At 41.6% G+C, this 26,259-nt stretch overlaps 1 protein-coding gene across 2 annotated transcripts in view; it reads right to left on the bottom strand.

The window, feature by feature from the left end:
- Nucleotides 1-26,259, bottom strand: part of LOC144687520 (breakpoint cluster region protein) — a 598,462-nt gene that overhangs the window by 459,817 nt on the left and 112,386 nt on the right. For both annotated transcript variants that reach the window (XM_078553762.1, XM_078553761.1), the window contains exon 2: nt 5,227-5,411. In XM_078553762.1, coding sequence (XP_078409888.1) covers nt 5,227-5,411 — 185 coding nt within the window. The remainder of the gene's footprint in view (nt 1-5,226; nt 5,412-26,259) is intronic.

Genomic DNA, 26,259 nt, shown 5'->3' with positions numbered 1-26,259 from the left:
CATCTGCCACTTATCTGCCCATTTGACCATCCCTTCCATATCTTCCTGTAGCTCAAGACACTCAACCTTACTGTTAACCACCCAGCCAATCTTTGTGTCATCCGCAAACTTACTAATCCTACCCCCAAATAGTCATCTATGTCGTTTATATAAATGACGAATAATAGGGGACCGAGCACAGATCTCTGTGGTACGCCACTGGACACTGGCTTCCAGTCACTAAACTCCAGTCATCGCCCTCTGTCTCCTACAACTAAGCCAATTTTGAATCCACCTTATCAAATTATCCTGTATCCCATGTGCATTTGCCTTCTTTATAAGTCTCCCATGTGGGACTTTGTCAAAGGCTTTGCTGAAATCCATATAAACGACATCAACTGCATTACCCTCATCTACACACCTGGTCACCTCCTCAAAAAATTCAATCAAATTTGTTACGCATGACCTCCCTCTGACAAAGCCATGCTGACTATCCCTGATCAAACCTTGCCTCTCCAAGTGGAGATAGATTCTCTCCTTCAGAATTTTCTCCAACAGTTTCCCTACCACTGACGTGAGACTCACTGGCCTGTAGTTTCCTGGCTTTTCTCTACAACCCTTCTTAAATAGCGGAACCACATTCGCTGTCCTCTGGCACCTCCCCTGTGGCCAGAGAGGAATTAAAAATTTGGGTCAGGCAATCTCTTCCCTTGCCTCCCTCAGCAGTCTGGGACACAAATCATCCAGACCTGGAGATTTGTCCACTTCTAAGCCTGCCAACACCTCCAATACCTTGTCACTCCCTATATCAATTTGCTCAAGAATCTCGCAGTCTCTCTCCTCGGGTTCCATACCTTCATCCTCATTCTCTTGGGTGAAGATGGATGTGAAGTATTCATTCAACACTCTACCGATGTCCTCTGGCTCCACCCATAGATTGCCCCCTTGGTCCCTTATGGGCCCTACTCTTTCCCTGGTTATCCTCTTCCCATTGATATACTTATAGAATATCATGGGATTTTCCCTACTTTTACTAGCCAGAGCTTTCTCATATCCCCTCTTTGCTCTCCTAATTGCTTTCTTAAGCTCCACCCTGCACTGCCTGTACTCCACTATTGCCTCCGCTGATTTGCTTCCCTCATACCTGCTAAAAGCCTCTCTTTTCCTTCTCATCGTATCCTGAATATCTCTGGTCATCCATGGTTCTCTGGGCTTGTTACTCCTTCCTATCACCCTAGAGGGAACATGTTGAGCCTGTACCCTCCCCATTTCCTTTTTGAACACCCGCCACTGCTCCTCTGTAGATTTCCCCACAAGTAGCTGTTCCCAGTCTACCTTGGCCAGATCCTGCCTTATTTTACTAAAATCCACTCTCCCCCAATCCAAAACATTTTTTTGCAACTTGTCTATTTCTTTGTCCATAACAAGCTTAAATTGTACCATGTTGTGGTCGCTATCACTAAAATGCTCCCCCACCACCACCTCAGCCATCTGTCCGGCTTCATTCCCCAGAATTAGTTCCAGCACTGCGCCGTCCTTGTTGGACCCTCTGCGTATTGACCTAAAAAGTTCTCCTGTACACATTTCAAGAAATCCACACCATCTAAGCCCTTAACACTACGTCAATCCCAATTAATGTTGGGAAAGTTGAAATCACCGAATATAATTACCCTATTGTTATTGTTTTTACACATCTCCGCAAATTGTGCACATATTTGCTCCTCAATTTCCCGCTGACTATCTGGGGGTCTATAATAAACACCTAACAATGTGACTGCCCTTTTTTTATTCCTAAGCTCTATCCACAAAGCTTCATTCAATGCCCTCTCCAAGATATCATCTCTCCTTACTGCAGTAACTGACTCCTTAACTAATAATGCAACGCCTCCTCCTCTTTTACCCCCTCCCCTGTCTCGCCTGAAGATTCTATATCCCGGAATGTTGATCCTGCTCCTCCCTCAACCACGTCTCAGTGATGGCTACTATATGTGTCCTTGCCACTTCAAGAACATACTCTTTCCACCACTTCAATGCGTTCCCTAATCAGGACTACCATCCTCCCTCCCTTTTTACCTTCTCTACCTGTAGCCATGAATATTAAACACCCAGTCCTCACCAGTTTTAAGTCACCTTTCCATTATAGGCAATACATCATATTCCAACACAGCTATTTGCACTTGTACCTCGGAAACCTTTTTCATTCTTGGATGTTCACATACATGCATTCTAAACCTGCCTTTGCATTCCCTGTGGTCTTTCTTAGTCTAAGTATGGTACTACATCCTTCTCTACTACTATCCAAAACTCTCACATCATACACCTTATTCCTCCTACTTCATGGGCAGATGTGCCTAATTTAGGTTAAACCTGACTCAACCTCCCCACGAGGACACTGGTTCCAATCCTGTTAAGATGTAAGCCTTTCCTTTTGAATAGGTGCCTCCTGCCCCCAGAACTAGTCCAAAACCCCTAAGAATCTGAAGCCCCCCCTCTTAAAATATGCTCTAAACCACGGATTGATCCTCCCTGTTTTCCGACTTCAACTCTTGCTAGCAGGCAGCACTAGGAGTAATCCAGAGGTACTACTTTTTAAACTTTCTCCAGCTCCTGAAAATCTGACTGTAGGGCCTCAATATATGCCCTCTCTATATGCCACACGTGCTGATGTGTGCAACAACTTTACATCACTCCCTTCCCCCTGCAGAATATGCTACACCCTCTTCATGATGTCCTTCACCTTGGCACCAGGGAAGCAACACACTATGTGGGACTCACAATGACATTACAGAAATGCCTGTCTGTCCCCATAGCAACGGAATCTCCTATAACAACTGCAGTTCTTGCTGTTCCCTCCTGTGCAGTCCCTTCCCCATTGGTGCCATGACCTACAGTGTATTCCTTCAGGGTGTCACCATGCCCAGCAGTCTCCAATGCTGACTGCCAGTTTGAGAGTGGTATACACCCTGACGTTTCTTGTACTACTTGCTTCTTCCTACTCTTCTAAATGAACTCTCTCACTGCCTGTGGGATAACCGCCTCCTGGAATGTATGATCCAGGAAATTCTTATCCTCCATGATGCTTCACAGTGACTCCAGCTACCCATCAAACTTGGAAATCCTGAGCTTAAACTCAAACAGCTAGAGACAGTTCCAATATTTGGTCCAAGACACATGAAGTGTCCTGGAAGATCCCACATGGCACAGGAATCAGAAGCAACAGGTCTCAGCTACCCATCCATGATCTAAAAAATGTCAATTCCCTCTTTCAGAATCCCAATAATAATGGTTTAAGCAATCAAGTTCAATTCCTGCCTCAAAGCCTGCTCTCTGCTAATATTCTTATTAATTAATTAAATGTTATACCTATCCCAATTGAAATTTGTAGTTTCCTAATTCCTGGTTTGAATGAATGCCCCAGTTTAGATTAGAAAAATACTCATGAACCAATCACTTATTTGCCTTCCTGTCACATGACTTTTCCTCTGCCGTGGCTCACAGCTACCGCTCTTTTTTCCGCTCTGGCTTTCAAGCTCCTGTTCGTTTTAAATCTCAGCTCTGACCCTCAGCTCCCACTCTTTTAAATGTCCGCTCTGACCCTCACTCACACTCTTTTTAAATCTCCGCTCTGCCTCTCAGCTTCAGCTCTTTTTAACTCTCCACTCTGGCTCTCAGCTTCCGCACTTCTAAAATCTGCTGAAAGAAAATGTGCCAAATGCCCTTTCTCCTCTGTAATTGCCTCATCATCACTTGTATGCTGAGTTACTTGATCACTGTAGGAGCAGCCACTGGTTGCTACATTTGTCTTCAATATCCCTGGACTAGATTTCGATCTTCGTGAGAGAAGTACAGGAAAGGGGTGAAGTTGGAAAAAGGGCTCTCAATGTAATGTAATCCATTATTTTGTGTGTGCTAGCACTATCCTGTGTGTTTACGCCATTCAGTGACAACACTGAGTTTACATCACACTATTCGAGTTCATTTAAGCTTGAAACCTGCAGCTAAATTGTGCTGCTCCACACTGGAATGAATTCTGAGTTCACACTTGAATGGTTTAAATTTCAGAAGAAGTTGAGTTCAACGTTATTAATATAAACAAATTAGCTGCAAATAACAAATTTATAGGTCACTGTTCACTCAGCACAAGCAGCTACCATTTTATCGCACTTCTTTGAGAGGGACTAAATCCTTCAAATTCCAAATAATCTCTCCAGCATTTTTGATCTAATTCACAAGTTTCTCCCATCTCGGACAGTTCTTATTTATTTCAAGCCTGGAGTCTTTGGATCCAACATGAGCTACTTAATAGCAATGGGAGGATCTAAGGGTTAATTGAAAGGAGCGGATGGATAGCGCAAAAAAAATCAGATCACAGTCTGATTTGGTATCAAAAAAGCACCTGCTTTCGCACAAATATTATATTCTAATTCCCTTTTTTTCAACTGTATACTTTAACAGATGCAGTCACAACTTAATCCATTTCATATTGAAATAAAGTCACATAAGCAGCAATAAAATTCAACTAGCATTTAAAATAGGTTTAACGTTACATCAATATCACACTGTACTGTATCAAACCCTGTGCATCAAGCAACAAACACAAATCTATGTCAAACTCAGCCAGATTGCTTTAAGAAACCTACAGAACAGTTTGCAACTGCTTTGCATTTAGTGCAAAATGCACTTCCTTCTGACAGAATAATGGCATCCAATAGCACACCTGATCATAAAACGAACTTATTAGTCCCATATTCAGTTTTTCAAAGCCTGTATCAAGTCAATTCTGTCATGAAGTGGCAAGAAAAAATCCATTTGTGTATGTGAAATTAGAATGTAACAGCAGTATAAAAAGCACTGACTACTGTACTCTACTCTTCTGATAAGTAAGGAAAGGCATGAAAGTAATGCACATACATCTGAATGGAAAAAGGCTATCCGAACCAATTCATTTTCATCTGTCATTTTAAGTACAAAATGACTGATCTTCCAACCTTTTGCATGGTATTTTGTTGTGAACAACCTGAAAATGCAGCTGCTTTATCTGGTTACACAACAGTATGCAGTGTTAATGAATATTTAATGATTGACCTCAATTACCTTTGACTTATTATAAAGCTGTGTTATTAAGAAGCTGCCCTGCTCATCCATTTATGTAACAACATAGTGCACTTTGGTTTAAGCTCTTCACATCCTTTCATTCTTCCCTGTGCACTGTATTGGATTTTACTGTTTCATAATAGATCAACTTACCGATTTAGTTGATTCCAAGGACCCAGATGATATAGTGTCCCTGCTTTCCCGACTTTTGGAGCTGAGCTGAGGTGATGATGAAGGTGAATCATCTATGTAGGGCATGGTTTCCTGGTTCCGTCTTTGTTCTTCAGCTCTATCGGCATCATAGGAATAGATTGGCAGCGTGTTGCTATAGAGTGTATCTAGAGAATTGGAAAGTACAAAACAGGTAAACATCAATTAAGTGGGACATCAGACAACTAATTCACAGTGCATGCTGGGTTCACCAAAACATTGCAAATTTTGCAGAGCAGAGTGCTCCCTTAAATCTGCAGTATTCCCATACTCCAGTTTGACTGTGCTCCTCAACCATGGAGTTTCAAAAGAAAATATCTGAATTATGTGGAGTCATTGTCAGAGGATTTGCTGAAATGTTTTGAAGACTAATTGTGTCTTTTGAACACTGTCAATGTTTTTTTCCTTGCATATTCTGAAGGTAGCATAAGACCACTGGAGCTCAGCTGATTCTATTGAATGAAGAAACTCAGAAGGCCACTTTTTATGATCATGTGATATATTACAGATCAAAAGCTAAACTCGGAGTTTATCAAAGTCACCCCAAACCCTTCAATTCACCGCTGAGCTCCCTTTCCTTGAAACCAAATGTTCTTGCCACTATTTGTGAGCATTCCCATTGAAGTTTGCCCATTCCATTAGTATCCCTAATTTTGTCTCCGCCATGCTGACCCCCATCATTGTGATGGATGAATGGTAACACTTTTGGTTAAATTCCAGTTGTTATGTTGGATGGACACATCAGTTTACAATGAGCCAAATATACAAAGAAAAACCTGTAAAAACTTGCCAATAATTATAATTATCTGCCATTCTAAGGATGAACCCAGTCATGGCAGAGCCCAAAACTGGCTGCCATAAATAGTCACAAACAAATCCAGGAGAAACTGCTTTGCCCAATGAGTGGTGAATGTAGGACTCACTACCAAATGAACAACTGAGGAGAATAGCATTGGTACATTTAAGGGGAAGCTAGTTAACCACGAGGGTGAATGAAATGGAAGAATATGTTAATAGGGTTAAACAAAGTAGGGTGCACAGAGACTCATATAGAGCATAAGCACCAGTATAGACTTGTTGAGCCAAATTATCTGTTTCCGTGCTGCAAATACTGCGTATGTGTTTGATTGAGTAATATCGAAAAACTCCACTAAGAACAACATTAATAATAAAAGTAAAGTACTGCTGATGCTGGAAATCTGAAAGAAAAACAGAAAATGCTGGAAAAACTCAGCAGGTCTAACAGCATCTGTGGAGAGAGAAACAAAGTTAACGTTTCGAGTCCGCATGACCTTTCTGCAGAGCTCTGTAAAAGGGCCATACAGACTCGAGACCTTAACGCGGTTTCTCTCTCCACAGATGCTGCTAGACCTGCTGAGCTTTTCCAGCATTTTCTGTTTTTGTTTGTGGCAACATTAATTATTCTGTTTTCACTCAATGATTTGTGATTTCAGTTAAAGAAAGAAGTTACAGACATCTTAAATCGGCAACAGTTTCATGAATGTTGTCACAAGCTGTTCAAATAAATAGTGAGCAGAAAATATTGGAGTTATTCAGTACCAGATTTGGCATTTTTTTCCCATATTTACAATTCTGCTGAGAGTTTCCAGCATTTTCTATTTAATTTCAGGTTTCCACCATTCATGAAGACTTTTACTCCTAAAAATCTGAACTTGTTCTGAACTGTGGTGGTGAATTTTAATTTTGAACTCATTTTGAACGGTAAATAAAGATGCTGTAGATCTATCCAAAAGACTCTGAGTCAACAGCACTCTCAAGTGTCTGCTCTTGATATCAAGTCACAGAATTCCAATGGCACAGTAGGAGGCCATTCAGCCCATCGTGTCTGCACTGGCTCTCTAAATGAACATTATGACATAGTGGCATTGTCCTGCATTTTCTCCGACCCGTGGACATTGTCTTGATTCAAATAATCACCTAATGCCTTCTTGAATGCCTCGATTGAGCCTGCCTCCACCACACTTCCAGGCAGTGCATTTCAAACCCAAACCAATCATTGTGTGAAAAAGTTTTTTTCACATCACATTTGCTTTGTTTGCAAATCACTTTAAATCAGTGCCCTCTCATTCTTGATCCTTTTACGAGTGGGAACAGCTTCTCCCTATTTACTCTGTCCAGCCCTCTCATGATCTTGAACATCTCTATCAAATCTCCTCTTAGCCTTTTTCTCTCCAAGTAGAACAGTCCCAACCTCGCCAGTCTATCCTCATATCTGAAGTTTCTCATCCCTAGAACTATTCTTGTAAACCTTTTCTGCACTCTCTCCAATGTGTTCACCCAGTCTCCAATGTGTTCACCCAGAACTATACACGATACTCCAGCTGAGTTCTAACGAGTGTCTTATATAAATTCAACATAACCTCCCTGCTTTTGTACACTGTGCTCCTATTAATAAAGCCCAGGATACCATATGCTTTATTAACTGCTCTCTCCACCTGTCCTGCCACCTTCAATGATCTATGCACATATACACCCAGGTCTTTCTGCTCCTGCAGCCCCTTCAATATTTCACCCCTTATTTTATATTGTCTGTCCATGTTCTTCCTACCAAAGTGCATCACCTTACACTGCACATTGAACTTCATCTGCCATCTATCTCCCTACTCCACCAACTTGTCTATGTCTTCTTGAAGTTCCACACCATCCTCCTCAGTTCACAACACTCCCAAGCTTCGTATCATCCACAAACTTTGAAATTGTCCCCTGCACACCAAGATCTAGATCATTAATATATATCAGGAAAAGCAAGGGTCGGGTCCCAATACAGACCCCTGGGGAACTCCACAACAAACCTTCCTCCAACCCTAAAAATATCCATTGACCATTACTCTCTGATTTCTATTTTTCAGCCAATTTTGTATCCACATTGCTACTGTCCCTTTTATTCCATGAGCAATAACTTTTCTCATAAGTCTGTTGTGTGGCACTGTATCAAATGCCTTTTGAAAGTCCATGTACACCACATCAAAAGCATTACCCTCATCGACCTTTTCTGTTACCTCTTCAAAAAACTCCAGCAAATTAGTTAATCGTGATTTCCCCTTTAGAAATTCATGCTGGCTCTTCCTTATCAACCCATATTTTTCCATGTGACTACTAATTCTATCCTGAATAATTGTTTCTAGAATCTTGCCCACCACTGAAGTTAAACTGACTGGTCTATAATTGCTGGGCTTATCCTTACAACCTTTTTTGAACAAGGGCGTAAATGTTTGCAATTCTCCAGTCCTCTGGCACCACCCCTGAGTCTAGGGAAGACTGAAAGATTTGGCCAGTACCCCTGCAATTTCTACTCTCACTTCCTTCAATATCCCTGGATGCATCTCATCCGGTCCCGGTGCCTTGTCAACTTTAAGTACCGACAGTCTATTCAACAATTACTCCTTATCAATTTTGAACCATTCTAGTGACAGAGTTTCCTCGTCTGTCACCATGGCCTGGGTAGCATCTACCTCCTTGGTAAAGACCTACCCTCCTTGGTAAAGGTCAATGACACTGACTGCAAACTAATAAAATACAATGCTCAATCAAGAAACAAGATTCTTAGTATCCACATACTCACCATAACTTTCAAGTATCTGACATTGTTCAATTTAACCATTAAACCATGACTCAACCATTAAAGTGTTTCATGCTTCAATTTCCCAGATAAAATCAACATTATCTGGAAATATCAAATGTTTTATCTGTACTTTATTTCTCCGAATGCATTTTTTCTTGTCCCAGTTTAATCATTCCCTTCCCCATCACTCAACACCCAAAATATCAGTAAGCTAACAACCTGTCCTTCAGCTCTCTGCAATGGGTACACTGTGATTATGGTCTTGCTGGTTAGTGGTTCAGGGTGCAGTTCTGTATCATACTAATCCCATTATGCAGCTGCATCATTCTTCGGATTAAAGTCTCACTTGTCCTCTAAAAGATGGCCTTTCCCCGAGAGCAGGCAAATGTCTGTGTTACAAATCCAGAATATACAATCCTTGAATAATTAGATCCAGCCATAAGCAATAAGAGCAAAGATGTAAATTTGGATCACAAACCAAAAAGGAGCAACAAGTGTCATATAAAAAATAACATATGTCACAAATCAGCAGTTGAGATGGTAACTGAAATTACTCATATACTTTCATAGCTTAAAATCCACCTGGAATATATGGATATATGTAATATATTATGCTTTCTGAGTTGAAATCATTGAACTCAATGCTACTAATGTTCCTTGTGATTTTCAAAATTGTTTTTAATCAGATTTTCTTTGTCAGTTTCTTCCCTTGCTCTCCTGAAAATAATGACTCATGCTGTTGTAAGGTTCCATAGATACTGGCTATCTTCTGATATCTCACCCAAGGGGTCATGGGCAACAGCAAATTGTCAGCAAGTGATTCAACATGCGCTGAGCTCATCAGAGCTGTCTTCATTCTACATTAGATGCATTCTTAAAACCGAATTTAATCAGTCTCTGAAAAGCAGGTTGGGGGTGGGGGGGAAGTGGGCTGCAAGGCCCAGAGAATCAGTCAGAAGTTGGTGCAGGTGGGGTGCGGCAGAGGTGGAGAGCCCATTGCCTTCCCAACGCTGTAGAATTCGGTTAGCAGTGAGGAACATGGAGGATGGCCAACCTACCCAGAAGCCGACTGAAGACCTTAAGTGGCCAATTAAGGAACACTTTCTGCCACCACTGGTATTTTACCAGCAGCAGGTGGGCCCTCATTGTCTGAGGAAATAGACCAACTCATAAAACATGGTGACCTTCCTATGGGCTTGGGGGGATGGCCCACTAATCGGGCACTCTGTGAGCCTAAGGAAGGCCGCCGCTGCGGACACCACCCTCCCCCCCCACCCCAACCCTGTTATCACAACCTGAAATTTTCCAATCTGTATGATTTTTAATAACAGTGACATTAGAAGGTGTGGATTGGTGGCTGGCACAGTGCACCACTTCTCTGTTAAGTATTTTTGTAATTGCTGTATGTTCTTTCAGTGGAGGTCTGGTGGGTAGTAATGTTCAATAGTAAACTGACAAACAACTGAGCATTACAATTTTAATGAACTGTTTACATCAAATGGAATTGTTAAAGTTGACTGAGGTTTAGCCTGCAATTGCTTCTTGAAACTTAGCTAAATCACTTCATACATTATCAGCTAATCTTCCTAGAGGTACCTGTTGCTCCATTTGCAAACCCATATATTTTTCATTAAAAAGTAAAATAATTTCTTTGAAATTTTCTTTAATCTGAAGGCTGCAACTATCACTTGTTTCTCTTAAGGCAGTGTCTTGAGGTTTCCCCCAACAGGATAACTGTTGACACGCCTACTCCCATTACTTGCTCAAAATGAGTTAAAATCATCTAGTACTTCATATTCTGCAACTGAATACAACGACACAGCACTTTGATGTTTGCATGATTTGACTTCAAATTAAGCAGGAATACAATAGAGAGAATAATTTACGTTGATTATTTGAGGCCTCTTCTTCACTAGTAGCAATGAAAATCCTTTGGAAATGTTTGCTATGATATCGATGATTTTCTGTAGCAAAAATTACATAAAGTTACTAAATTTCATCACGTGCTGAAATCCTCATCCAATCATTGGATAGTCAAGTCTACAGCTAACAATGTTCTCCATGCCGGCCTCCCATCTTCCATCCTCTATAAACCTGAGTTCATCAAAAATTCTGCTGCTCGTATCCTAACTTGCACCATGTAACACTCACCCATCACCCAGTGCTTGCGCATCTAGTCCAGGTCACGGTCAAACAAGGCTTCAATTTTGAAATTCTCATCCTTGTTTTCCAAAGCCTCTTCCCTCCCTATCTCCGTAATCTCTTCCAGCCCCACAACTCTCCAAGACCTCCGCCCTCCTCTAATTCTGGCCTTTTTTGCAACATATATTTTAATTGCTCCACACTGGCAGCTGAGCTTACAGCTTCCGAGGCCCTAAATTCTTGAATTCCTTCCCTAAATCTCCAAATCTCTACCTCTTTCTCCTTCTTTAAGATGTTCCTTAAAATATACCTCTCTGAGCAGGCTTTTTATCATCTGCTTTAATAACTCCTGAATTGGCTCAGTGTCAAATTTTGTTTGATAGAATTTCTGTGAAACACGCTGAGATGTTTTGCTACATTAAAGGTGCTAAACTGTTGTTGGAAAATTACTTTTATAAAACTATTCATAACAAAAATTAAAGAAAACATCTTAAACTAAAAATGTCATCCCAGGAAAGTTAACAAAAAGAGCTCAGAATGGACTGCTTTGTTAAAGTTCAATAATTACAAACTAAGCTTTCAATTCCCTCCTTCAAACTGTTCTAAAACAACTCTTTATAATTACACAGGTAGAGATTTGACTTTTTAAAAATTTATTCTTTCGTGGGATGTGGACATCACTGGCAAGGCCAGTATTTAATGCCAATTCCTAATTGCCCTTGAACTGAGTGGCTTGCTCGGCCATTTCAGAAGCCAGTTAAGAGTCAACCACGTTGCTGTGGATCTGGAGTCACATGTAGGCCAGACCAAGTAAAGAAAGTAGATTTCCTTCCCTAAAGGACATTAACAAACCAGACGGCCCATGCACTAATATCCAAGGCAAATTTCTAACCCCCATACTATTTCTATGATATGCAATATTAAGAAATGACAGATCCAGAAAAATTGGAGTCAGTAGTCCCACTAGCCTAGCTGAAATTGGCTAACTCAGCACATTCCAGGGAATGAATGGGAATCTTGTGGTTCCACACCACACAGGCCACAGAAGATGATCAGTTGAAATGAATTATTAAATTCTTGTAATGAATTGTAAATGAAAAATACCAAAATTAAATTCAGTATACATCAACAAATTTATTTTCAAATATTGCTTTTCTTAGCGACTTGTTAGAATGAAGACAGCCTTATTGTTCAACAGCTCTTAAATACTCTCAATGGTTATTATTTACCAGCAGTACTCCAATAGGGATCTAACAAATTGCATTACATTTCTTGAAAACGAACAAGGGAGAGAGCTCATCCTGAGTGAGACACAGCCAGAGTGAGTGTGGGTATTGGCAATTTGGTGCAGAGTGGGAATTCGATGCATAGGGGAAGAGGTGCTCTTTGCATTTTTTTCTTTGCTATCCAACTTCTTAAATCTTCAGAGAGTGGTCTTGCCCTGCTGCAGCAGTAGAAGCTACAAGGGAAAGGAATGGCTGGTAAGTAGTGGGTAAGGTCGGGTAAGTATTTACTACTTTTATCACTTATAGTTTAAGGTCTTTTTGTGGTTTATAGTTTGCATATTTTGTGGTAACGAGGATCAGAAAAGAAGGGCCCTAGAAAAATTGATTTGAAAGGTTTAATTTAAAATGATAAGTCATGGCAGGAGAGCTCAAAGCCATGCTCCTCGTGCTCCATGTGGGAAGCCAGGAACGTTTCCAGTGCACGGAACCAGCATGTCTGCAGGAAGTGTGTCCAGCTGCAGCTCCTGGAAGCTCAGGTTTCAGAGCTGGAATGGCAGCTGAGGATGATGTGGAGCATCCGCAAGTCTGAGAGCATCGTGGATAGGACGTTTAGACAGGTGGTCACAGCGCAGATGACGGAACTTGAGGAACGAAGGAAATGGGTGACCACCAGGCAGTCCAAGAGAAACAGGCAAGTAGTTCAGGAGTCCCCTTGGGATCCTGCTTGCAAATCAGTATTCCAATTTGGAGGCAGATGAAGGCGTTGGCTCCTCCAGGGAGTGCAGACAGAGCCAAGCTTCTGGCACCACAAGCACCCTGTCTGTACAGGAGGGGAGGAAGAGAGGAAGAGCAAGAGTAATAGGGGATTCTATAGTCAGGGGAACAGATAGGCGCTACTGTGGCCGTCAACGTGACTCCAGGATGTGTTGTCTCCCTGGTGCCAGGGTCTGGGATGTCACTGAACGGCTGCAGGGCATCCTGAAGGGGAACGATGAAAAGGCAGAGGTTCTGGTACATGTTAGTACCAATGACATAGGTACAAAGAGGGATGAGGTCTTGCATCAAGAATTCAGGGAGTTAGGCAGTAGACTAAAAAGCAAGACCTCTCAGGTTGTAATGTCTGGATTACTCCCAGCGCCACGTGCTAGCGAGCTCAGAAATAGGAGAATAGCGCAGATGAATACGTGGCTTGAGAGTTGGTGCAGGAGGGAGGGTTTTAGATTCCTGGATCACTGGGACCGTTTCTGGGGAAGGTGGGACCTGTACAAGCGGGACAGTCTACATCTGAACCAGAGTGGGACTAACATCCTTGTGGGAGTGTTTGCTAGGGTTGTTGGGAGGAGGTTAAACTAATTTGGCAGGGGGAGGGGACACAGAATGTTAGCAGAATATGAACACATCATAATACAGTAAAACAATCAAGTCAGAGGGAGTACAGCAGCATTAAGTTTCAAGGGAGTAAGGCAAGGTTGGATGGCCTCTATTTTAATGCCAGGAGTATTACAGGTAAAACGGAAGAGATAAAGGTGAGGACTGACACGTGGAATTGTGATATAACAGCCATCACTGAGACGTGGTTGAGGGAGGGGCAGGATTGGTAGCTCAACATTCTGGGATATAGAATCTTCAAGCGAGACAGGGGAGGGGGTAAAGGAGGAAGAGGCATTGCATTATTAGTTAAGGAGTCAGTTACTGCAGTAAGGAGGGATGATATCATGGAGATGGCATTGAATGAAGCTTTGTGGATAGAGTTTAGGAATAAAAAAGGGGCAGTCACATTGTTAGGTGTTTATTATACTCCCCCAGATAGTAAGCAGGAAATTGAGGAGCAAATATGTGCACAATTTGCAGGGGTGTGTAAAAACAATAACAATAGGGTAATTATATTAGGTGATTTCAACTTTCCCAACATTAATTGGGATAGACATAGTGCTAAGGGCTTGGATGGAGTGGATTTTTTGACATGTGTAAAGGAGAACTTTTTAGGTCAATATGCAGAGGGTCCAAAAAGGGGCGGCGCAGTGATGGACCTAATTCTGGGGAATGAAGCCGGACAGGTGGCTGAGGGGGTAGTGGGGGAGCATTTTAGTGATAGCGACCACAACATGGTACAATTTAAGCTTGTTATGGACAAAGAAATAGACAAGTTGCAAAAAAATGTTTTGGATTGGGGGAGAGTGGATTTTAGTAAAATAAGGCAGGATCTGGCCAAGGTAGACTGGGAACAGTTACTTGTGGGGAAATCTACAGAGGAGCAGTGGGGGTTGTTCAAAAAGGAAATGGGGAGGGTACAGGCTCAATGTGCTCCCTCTAGGGTGTTAGGAAGGAGTAACAAGCCCAGAGAACCATGGATGACCAGAGATATTCAGGATACGATGAGAAGGAAAAGAGAGGCTTTTAGCAGGTATAAGGGGAGCAAATCAGCGGAGTACAGAAAGCGCAGGGTGGAGCTTAAGAAAGCAATTAGGAGAGCAAAGAGGGGATATGAGAAAGCTCTGGCTGGTAAAAGTAGGGAAAATCCCATGATATTCTATAAGTATATCAATGGGCAGAGGATAACCAGGGAAAGAGTAGGGGCCATTAGGGACCAAGGGGGCAATCTATGGGTGGAGCCTGAGGGCATTGGTAGAGTGGTGAATGAATACTTCACATCCGTCTTCACCCAAGAGAATGAGGATGAAGGAATGGAGCTCGGGGAGAGAGACTGCGAGATTCTTGAGCAAATTGATATAGGGAGTGACAAGGTATTGGAGGTGTTGGCAGGCTTAAAAGTGGACGAATCTCCAGGTCCTGCTGATTTGTGTCCCAGACTGCTAAGGGAGGCAAGGGAGGAAATCGCAGGGGCTTTGACCCAAATTTTTAATTCCTCACTGGCCACGGGGGAGGTGCCAGAGGACTGGAGAACAGCTAATGTGGTTCCGCTATTTAAGAAGGGTTGTAGAGAGAAGCCAGGGAACTACAGGCCAGTGAGTCTCACGTCAGTGGTAGGGAAACTATTGGAGAAAATTCTGAAGGAGAGAATCTATCTCCATTTGGAGAGGCAAGGTTTGATCAGGGATAGTCGGCATGGCTTTGTCAGAGGGAGGTCATGCGTAACAAATTTGATTGAATTTTTTGAGGAGGTGACCAGGTGTGTAGATGAGGGTAATGCAGTTGATGTAGTTTATATGGATTTCAGCAAAGCCTTTGACAAAGTCCCACATGGGAGACTTATAAAGAAGGCAAATGCACATGGGATACAGGATAATTTGATAAGGTGGATTCAAAATTGGCTTAGTTGTAGGAGACAGAGGGCGATGACTGGAGTTTAGTGACTGGAAGCCAATGTCCAGTGGCGTACCACAGAGATCTGTGCTCGGTCCCCTATTATTCGTCATTTATATAAACGACATAGATGACTATTTGGGGGTAGGATTAGTAAGTTTGCGGATGACACAAAGATTGGCTGGGTGGTTAACAGTGAGGTTGAGTGTCTTGAGCTACAGGAAGATGTGGACGGGATGGTCAAATGGGCAGATAAGTGGCAGATGGAATTAAACCCTGAAAAGTGTGAGGTGATACACTTTGGAAGGAGTAATTTGACAAATTTGAATGGCATGATACTAAGAAGTTCTGAGGAACAAAGGGACCTTGGCGTGTGTTTCCACAGGTCTCTGAAGGCGGAGGGGCATGTTAGTGGGGTGGTGAAAAAGGCATATGGGACACTTGCTTTTATCAATTGAGGCATAGATTACAAAAGTAGGGAGGTCATGTTGGAGTTGTATAGAACCTTGGTGAGGCCACAGCTGGAGTAATGTGCAGTTCTGGTCGCCACATTATAGGAAGGATGTGATTAGTGCAAGGGGGGTGCAGAGGAGATTCACCAGGATGTTGCCTGGGATGAAACATTTAAGTTATGAAGAGAGGTTGGATAGACTTGGGTTGTTTTCGTTAGAGCAGAGAAGACTGAGGGGCGACCTGATCGAGGTGTACAAGATTATGAGGGGATGGATAGGGTGGATAGGGAGCAGCTGTTCCCTTTAGTTGAAGGGTCAGTCACCAGGGGACATAAGTTCAAGGTGAGGGGTAGGAGGTTTACGGGGGATGTGAGGAAAAACTTTTTTACCCAGAGGGTGGTGACGGTCTGGAATGCGCTGCCTGGGAGGGTGGTGGAGGCGGATTGCCTCACATCCTTTAAAAAGTACCTGGATGAGTACTTGGCACGTCAGAACATTCAAGGCTATGGGCCAAGTGCTGGTAAATGGGATTAGGTAGGTACGTCAGGTGTTTCTCACGTGTCAGTGTAGACCCGATGGGCCAAAGGGCCTCTTCTGCACTGTGATTCTGTGATTTCCTTTGTACAATCAAGACTGGGACCTTTAGGGAGCAAGTTGCTAGTTGGAATTGGAACATGCTGAGCAACAGTAGCGTCTCTAATTAGAGTGTAAGTAATTAGAGTACAAGTAGTGATGCTTTCATCGATTATTGAAGATCAGCTGCACCTTCATCTTGCGCATAATTTCTCTCAATCTTACAATTTGACAATAAGTTTTGAAGGGTTTCACAGACTATTACACAGCAGCTCTAAACGTGCAAAAATGTTATTAAAAGCAAATTTTCTTTGAACTTTTTTTGTCACACTGAGATATAGATCTGTATTGCATAATGTTTTTTGAAAAATGAAGCTTAGGGCTCTGGAGTCATTAGGTACCACAATCTGAATCATGATGAAATCAGTGACAGCATTTTTGTGAGTCAGAAGGATCCAAGTCTGAATCCAAAGACTTGAGCACATAAATCCTGGCTGACACTCCAGCGAGTGCTCCACTGTCAGTGGTGCCTTCCTTCAGATGAGGCATTAAACCAAAGCCCCTTTTGCCCTCCCAGGAGGACGTAAAAGATCCCACGGTATTATTCAAAGTGACGAAAGGAATATCTCCTAGAACCCTGGCCAATATTTATCCTTCAATTAATATCACTAAAACTGATGATCCAGTCATGATCACATTATTGTTTATGGAACCTTACTGTATATAAATTGACTGATGTATTTTCTGTACTAAAACAGTGACATTTCAAAAAGTAATCAACTGTTAAGCGCTTGTAACATCCTGAGGTCGTGAAAGACCAAAAATAACTTTATCTGTCTCCTACTGCCTGATCTGCTATGTATTTTTTTAGCATATTTAGTTTTCATTGCAATAAATTTCCAGCGTTTCACACAAGGCCTAATGGTTCAATAAGACAAAATATTCACAAGGTTTTAGTGTACAGATACTAAATGGTACACTAATTAGTAATGTGGGAGTGCTACCGAAACCGAAATAACAAGAAAGAATGGCTGCTTTACTTTTTATATCATTATGAAATGCAAACCTAGATGTCTCTGGGGTGTTTTCCAGGCAAAGGCCAAGGATTACGAGTCTCAGCATACCCTGGGAGAAATGGCACATGTGTGGAGTGGTTCAGGTCGCGCATGTTGCCCACTGTTCCAGGTATTTCAGGGTGCCTGTGTGGTGTGAAAACAGCAATCACAGGACCCAGTATGGTGCTATTAAAAAAAGGGGGGTGGGCCATGACAGAAGAAGAGGATGCAGAAGGGGAGCCCCATGAACGAAAAGGGAGACCCAGAGAGAGGGGCCACTGGAAGTAACCAACTGTGAAAGCAACCACTGGATAGGAGCAAAGGAAGAGGCCCCAGGCAGTGAAAGAGACGCTGTAAGCTTTGTACAAGGAGGGCTCAGAAGCCATGGGGAGCTGAAAAGGCAGCAGAAGGTCACTGACTCCGCCACTGGGGAATAGGTAACCCTTTGGAGCAATAGCCTTCTGCTCAGTGTAGCTGAAGAGCTGGAGCTATGCCCGTGAGTCAGTATTGGAGTGCAGCCTCAGGAAGACAATGGAACGCAGTCTCAAGAGAAGAGATTAAACCATCAGGAGGTGAGCTGTAATAAAAACAAAAAACTACTGCGGATGCTGGAAATCCAGAAGAAAAACAGAATTACCTGGAAAACTCAGCAGGTCTGGCAGCATCGGTGGAGAAGAAAAGAGTTGACGTTTCAAGTCCTCATGACCCTTCAGCAGAACAGAACCCTTCTGCTGAAGGGTCATGAGGACTCGAAACGTCAACTCTTTTCTTCTCCGCCGATGCTGCCAGACCTGCTGAGTTTTTCCAGGTAATTCTGTTTTTGTTGAGGAGGTGAGCTGTCATTGAGCATACCTAGTTGGAGTGGCTTTTGAGAGAATTCAGAGACTAGATATTCAAAACTTGAAGACTTGAAATCCCTTGTGAGGGAGACAGAGTTTTAATGAGATTGTGTAACTCATAGTCAACACTGACGTCTGGGTGGGTTGCTGAGAAATCCATGGGATCAGTCTTGGCTGCATATGCCGTTTATTATGCAATGTGATGTATTTGACCAGTTTGCCTTCTAATTCATATTTACCGTACATTAATTCTGAATGTCAGAGTTTAAGATAGACATTGTGAATTGTTTTACATTTTGGACTTTGTATATTAAAGTTTGTGGGTTTTTTTAAACCACGGAATCGTGGTTTATTCTCTGAGTAAGTACCTGGGATCTCAAACTTTGTCTACTTTAAACAAATAGTTACTAGTCCCCAACCGGATCATACCAAAATTTGGGGGTCTGGTTCAGGATTATAACAATATATATTACAAATATATGTAACGTTTTATTCACACATATGCATATTACACACACACACTTACATAATGCTTATTTTTGTTTTTCACAACTCAACTTTTTTTTTTAAATGTAGTTGATATTTTCCGTTCTGCCACTTTCAGGCAGACCCTAGATGCCACACAGCAACTGTGCCTAAACAAGAACTCCTAAATTAAATTGCCACTAGATGTTTGACTCCCACCCATTCCAGTGTATCCCACCTATTTCCATTATTTTTAAATGGAATTCCATCCATTGTTTTATCTCTACCTTTTAGCCTTTTTAGCATTCCTTCACCCCACCCCACCCCCACTAGAGCTATCTGTACCTTGTTTGTCTTGCTTTCTACCCTTAATTAGCACATTCCTTTAGATAATGTCACCACCTTCAACACCTCTTTGTCCTTTTGTCTGCAACATCTTTTGGTTATCTCCACCTATTACTGGCTTCTTGTCCCAACAACCGCCCCCTCCCCCCACCCCCCCAAACTGCTTAAACCAGCTTATTTTTCACCCATTCCCTATTTTTACTTAGTTCTGTTGAAGGGTCATGAGGACTCAAAACGTCAACTGTGCTCTTCGCCGCCGATGCTGCCAGACCTGCTGAGTTTTTCCAGGTATTTCTGTTTCTGTTTTTGTTTTCCACTGTATTAAGGTTTGAATTGGTGATCGATGGAAAGTTTAGAAGTCCTTCCTTACCATTAGAAAGGTGACAGAGGGAAACCAGTGAATTATAGACCAGTTAGCCTAATATCTGTTGTCAGGAAATTACTAGAGTCTACAATTAAGGATAGGGTGACCTGAAAATTTTCAGCTCATCAGAAAAAGCATGCATGGATTTGTAAATAGCAGGCCAAGCCGATGAATCTGATTGGCTTTTTTGAGGCGTGACTGAAGTAGTGGACAGGACAACGTCTATGGGTTGTAGTTATACAGACTTCCTGAAGGCATTTGATAAATTCCCTCATACGAGACTGCTAGCTAAAGTTGAAGCTCATGGAATTGAAGGCAAATTATTGACCTGGTTAGGATATTAGCTGAGCAGAAGGAAACAGGTAGGGATAATGAGCAGGTACTGTGACTAGTGATGAGCCGCAAGGATGAGCTGGGGCCTCAACTATTCACTGTACTCATTAATGACATAATGATGAGATTAAAAAGCCACATATCCAAATTTGTCGATTATACCAAGATAAGCGGCATTGTAAGCAGTGTAAATGGAAGCATAAAATTACAATGCGATATTGATAGCTAAAGTGAATGGGTAAAATTGTGGCAAATGTGAGGTCATCCACTTTGGACCCCTAAAGGATGGAGCAGGGTGCTTTCTAAATGGTGAAAAACTGTAAACAGAGATGGTCCATAGAGACTTGGGGTCAGGTACACCATTATCATTGAAAATAATTAAAATGGCTACTGGTCTTTATATCCAAAGGAATAGAAAACAAGGGGTAAAACTCATGCTTTAGCCCTGATTAGACCACAGCTGGCGTACTGGGAGCAGTTCCAAGCACCGCGCCCAAGAACAATACATTGGCCTTGGCAGCAATGCAGCATAGATTTACCAGAATGATTCCTCCACTCCAAGGTTATATTACGAAGATAGATTAAACAAACTTGGTTTGTATTCCCTGGAGTTTAGAATGTTAAGCGGTGATTTGATCGAAGATTTTGATATTAAGGGGGCTGACTAGGAAAAATTATTTCCACTTACAGGGTTGATTGGGAGAAACTATTTCCACTTGTTGTGGAGTCTAGGACTAGGAGGCATTGTCAAAAAATTAGAGCTAGACTTTCCAGGAATTAAATTAGGAAACACTTTTTCACACATAGGATGGTAGAAGGTTGAAAGTTTCTGTGAGGAAGATACTTCTTTCAATAAAGCCACTTATTTCTCTTCTCATGAACATGCTGACTTCCATAGGTGTCAATGCCCTCCAGTACCTCTCCCAGGTGGGAACTTTGCATGTGTGCCAAGACAATGTTTTACAGTGAGGTATCAACAAAATGTTCTTCAATGACAGAGGTCCATCACCAGCAAATCCAAATCTGTACTTGCCCAAAATGCTTTTATATCCTTACTTTCAATGGGAAACTGTCATTTGATATAAAGTATCTTGCAAGATAATTTGTTAATGAAAGGTGCAACATATGTCCTATAATAGATCTGGGCAAACTATGGCAGCCTGCAGCTGCACCAAGGAAAGCACGCAAGGTGCATCAGTAGATGCAGTGAAACCCAAGTGCAAAAGCGCAACTGCTCCTGGTACCTGGCCAATAGGCGAAGGAGTTGTGAAAGTGAAATGCAGATCCTGGTCAGCTTCAAGGGAAGTTCAAGGCCACGTTAAAGTAGGTGAGTGCACATGGGTAAGTAGTGAAAGCTGCACTAGGTAAGTGCATTTCAGGTTACTTAGTGGATTACTGCAATTTTGATTTGCTTTTTTGGTTTTGCAAGTATATACACTATAATTTCAAGACTTCAACTTAGTTTACACATGACTTTTCATAAAGAGTATTAAAGAGTATGTGGGGGAGGTGGTAGTGTAGTGGTATTGTTACTGGACTAGTACTCCAGATATCCAGGGCAATGTTCTGGGGACCCGGGTTCGATACCCACCATGGCAGGTGGTGAAATTTGAATTCAATAAAAAAATCTGGAATTAAAAGATAATGATAAGCATTGTTGATTGTCATAAAAACACATCTGGTTCACTAATTAGGCTTTTAGGGAAGGAAATCTGCCATCCTTACCTGGTCTGACCTACATGTGGTTCACTCTGAAATGGCCTAACAAGCCACTCAGTTCTCAAGGGCAATAAATGCTGGTCCAGCCAGCGACGCCCATATCCCATGAACAAATTTTTAAAAGTTTAAAACCGAAGTCAATTTTGCTTCCCCATTTTTCTCAATCCCTCACTGATGCCATGTGTGCTGGCAGTCCAGGATTTGAACCTGGGACTTTCAGGTCTGCATTGGCATAGTAACTCGCTCAGTAGAATGGTTATATATTTATAATCTATTTGTTACGGGCAGAAGAGGGATAGTTCAAACTGCACTGATTTCTTCTTACCACCTGTCCATAAGCAGAAGGTGTCTTGAATTAGTTTTTAAAAGAAGAAGCAGTGATCTTCACTCGATTTTTGGGATCCAATTGTACTAATGATCCACAAAATTGAGTTGGGATTAACTCAGGTGAGTTTATTTTACACATTCAAAACCCGAAAAAAGGAGTGTTCACCACTTCCCACTCTGCACATTAAAAGGGGGATAGAGAAAAGGGGTTTTACAGTATAAAGGCCACAGAAAAATGAATATTAGTCCACCTGAATTCCAGAGTCCAAAGTCAGAGTCCAGAGTGTGTTTCCTTTGTGGTAGGATTCTGCTCCAATGCATTTCTGGCTTGTTAAATGATACAAAAATCCTTGAAACGAATTATGCTGCTGCACGATAGGCTTTCCTGTGTTCAGACCATTTGGCAGGTGTTGATCAGAGACTTTTCGAATCAAGCGGGCTTTGAGGAGTTGAAACTGTTTACCCAGCCTGGCTGCTGGAGTTCTATCCAGTTGATGTTTAAACAGCAGTCTGGCTGTGTGTGATCAGAGATGTAATATTAAACTGTCCAAAAGGCCAGAGGCTAGAGTCATGTGACCTTCCTTCTCCACAATGACTTCAAAAGGGATGTTTATCCAGTGTCCTTTGGTTGGCTTTGGTTTTAGGACTGATAATAGTCATTGTCTCAGCAGGCCCACTAACTCCACTATCAAGGGGTTGATTTATCAAATGCAAATAACATCCCCATAGTTCCCTTTGAAATTGATCTGATCAGTCCCAGGTGTGATGTATGTCTGTTACTAGCTATCTAAGCATAATGAGGTGTGACATTCCAGAAGCTGAGAAGGTAATTCTTTTGTCCTTCACTCCTGAGGCTGGCTCCCAAACAGAGGGCCAACCCTATGGTCAGGTGACTCATAGCAGCCATCTTAATTTTCTTTGCTTAGCAGAAGAGGACCAATAGCATTAAGGATAAAGTTTTTTTAATAAATAGTGATGGGTTTCTTTCCATGTCGTGGGAACCCAACACTATTTAAAAAATCTTGCACCTGTGTGTATATCCTGTCAACTTTTTACATTATAAATTCCTACGGCCATATTTATAATCGTATCAATAATGGACTTGGGACTCTAGTTAAATGGGAAGATAAGAAAAGCTGGAGCTGTTTCCTTGGAGCAGAGAAAGTAAGGATAGGTTTAATAGAGGTGTTCAATATCATAAAGGACACTGATTAGGTAAATAAGGAGTGGCAGTAGGGTTGGTAACTAGAGGACACAGATTTAAGGTAATTGGCAAAAGAACCAGGGAACAGCAAATTTGTAGGACCCAGCAAAAACATGGTCTAACCAGCAAAAAACTGTCTACTCAGCAAAAGATTCTGCTCGTGAACAAGGGATTGAAAAATTGAAGTATAAATGCTGCTACCTGCAGCGAATTACAAGATATGCATGACTGAAAGTCTCCAGAAGCAATTTCGGTTTAACATTTTCAGATGGGCATCTCAGTGATTAGTTTGTTTATGCACTTCCAAATGTTAGCATTGAAAAAGTATCTTTTGTTCCTGTCAGGGGTGCTGCTAAGGTTTAGATTTTTAGAAGGATGATGAATGTCATAGAAAGTGAAGAATTTGTGATTTTAGATTAGGGTCTTGTGTTTTGGGAATATTGAAAATTAGGAACATGTTCCTAAATTACAGATGCATTTGGTAGTTCCTCTTAAAATGTGCCGTGAGGTTAAATCCCAGCTTTAGAAATGAGAGGTAAAGAGAGATTACAGATCACTGTACTGCCCGCAAGTTGTAGTGACTGCTTCTGAGGTGCCTTTTAGTCTCTGCATTTTCTTTCCCTTTTCTTTACTCTTTTTTCCTTGTTGGTTCTTGCAACACCATATTGTAGATCATAGTAAAGCAGAATTCGCATCAGCAACAGAAAAGCAAAATACTGTGCACACTGAAAATTGGAAATAAAAACAGAAAATGCTAGTAGCAGTCAGCAGATCAGGCAGCATCTGTGGAGAAGGAAAAAAAGTGACACCAGACTTTGATGCCATTGTAAAGAGACACGACCAATTGTATTGTTCACATTAAACCAAGAGGGCGTGAATAAGAGGGTACATTTGGTTTTGTTATTGTATGTAAATTGTGAGGTATAATTATCATACTAATAAAGGTTTTATGTTTATTTGTACAAAATTTATCTTAATTACAATTGCTTCTTATTTGAGCATTTACGGCCAGCATCACCAACACCACCCCCCAACCCCTACACAACTTCCATACCCCAAGGTTGGCCCTCTGGTCAAAACGTTTTCCCATCCCCGTTTTGTAAGGTGGTTTAGTGCCAACACTAACATCTGTCAAAGATGAATTAAAAAATTCAAAAACAAAGATGTCCAAGATGAGGATTTGGATCAAACTGTTCAACTACTGATCTTAATGGTTTAATCAACTGGTGCCAAATAAATGACCTTTTGTGATCTTGGCAAGATCACAATGTTAGAATTGCTTTGCTGCCCAATTACAGTACAGTACTGTTTCAAAAAGACAAACATATTGGAGCAGGTTGCTGCAGTGTTTTTTTCCTTTATGGAACTGTGTGTTCTTCATTAGTGTGCCTGAGCCAAAGCAAATTTGAAATAAAGGCTCTTTATTGAGTTATGCAGACAGATGTGGCAACTTTGGTCTCAAGTCTAGCTCGGAGGAATGAAAAGCAGCCAGTCATGACTGATTCACTCTACCAAGTCAGAGAATTTATTTTAATGAGTATGCATAGAGTTTGTTTCAATGGTAAGGCCAGTCACATCCCAAGTGACGGCCTTGGGATCTCTGCAAATGTGTGCATTACTGTGTGACCTGCCTGTCATATTCATTAATTATCTAGATAATGAGTTAAATGGAACTATTCTTAAATTTACAGATCATTTAAAAATGAGAGTTAATAATTCAGTCCAAATCAGAAGGTTGCAGGGCAATTCAGCCAACGATAACTTGCTGCTCACAATGCAAAGAGGGGGAAAATCGATTATGAAAGTAAATTGGCAAGAAATATAAAAACAAACAAATTAATGGGACTAAAGGCAGACAAGTCGCCAGGATCTGATGGCCTGTATCCAAGGGTTTTAAAGGTAGTGGCTGCAGAGATAGTGGAGGCATTGGTCAAAATATTCCAGAACTCACTGGATTCCGAGAGGAATGTGACACCCCTGTTCAAGAAGGGAGACAGACAAAAAGCAGGAAACTATAGGCCAGTCAGCCTAACATCTGTCATTGGGAGGAAATAGCAGGACATTTAGAAAAGCTTAATGCAATCAAACAGAGTCAACATGGTTTTGTGAAAGGGAAATCAGCTTTGACAAATTTGCTAGAGTTCTTTGAGGATATAACAAGCAGAGTTCATAAAGGGGAACCGGTAGATATAGTGTATTTAGATTTCCAGAAGGCATTTGATAAGGTGTCACATAAAAGGTTATTGCACAAGATAGGAGCTCACGGTATTTGGGGTAATGTTTGGGGCATGGGTTGAGAGAAAAATAGAAAATGCTGGAAAAACTCAAGAGCTCTGACAGCATCTGTGGAAAGAAAAACAGAGTTGACGTTTTGAGTCCATATGACCCTTCTTCAGAGCTACAGAGAAGTGGAAATGTGAAGAAATTTATATTATTTAAGGTGGGCGGAGCAGGTGAAGCTGGATAGAAGACCAGAGATAGGTAGGGGCAAAGGAGAGATTGACCAAGATGTCATGAACAAAATGACAAAGGGAGTGTTTATGGTCAGGGCTAAAAAAGGTGCTGATAGTGACAGAAAGGTAAGAAAGCAGAATGTGATAAATAGCAGAACAGGGTTAAGCATTTGGAAATGAACAGGAACAAGTAACCGATGGCCCTTGTGGGGGTGGGGTGGGGGAGGAGGCGGTGGTAGGGAAAAAAGGATCAAATATGGGATAAAAAGAGAAGATAAAAAGGGGATAAAACAGTGAATAAATAAATAAAAATAATAATGAATAAAAATGAAAGTAAGTGGATAAAAAATGAATTTCGAAAAAAGGGATAAAAAAGGGGTGAAGATAGAGGAGAGAGTTCATGGTCTGAAGTTGTTGAACTCAATGTTAAGTCCGGAAGGCTGTAAAGTGTCTAACCGGAAGATGAGCCAATGCAAGTGGGGGAGGCAAAAAAGAATATAGTGGTTATAGGGGACAATTTAGTGAGGAGAATTGACGCTGTCCTCTGCAACGAAGAGCTAGAGTCCAGAAGGGCTGTGTTGCCTTCCCAGTGCCAGGGTTCAGGACAACTGTTCAGGGCTGGAGAGGAATTT

Source organism: Cetorhinus maximus, chromosome 12, assembly GCF_964194155.1.
Source record: "Cetorhinus maximus chromosome 12, sCetMax3.hap1.1, whole genome shotgun sequence".
Taxonomy (NCBI): domain Eukaryota; kingdom Metazoa; phylum Chordata; class Chondrichthyes; order Lamniformes; family Cetorhinidae; genus Cetorhinus; species Cetorhinus maximus.
Note: the sequence above shows the minus strand (reverse complement) of the source record. Positions and strands in the feature narration are given on the sequence as shown.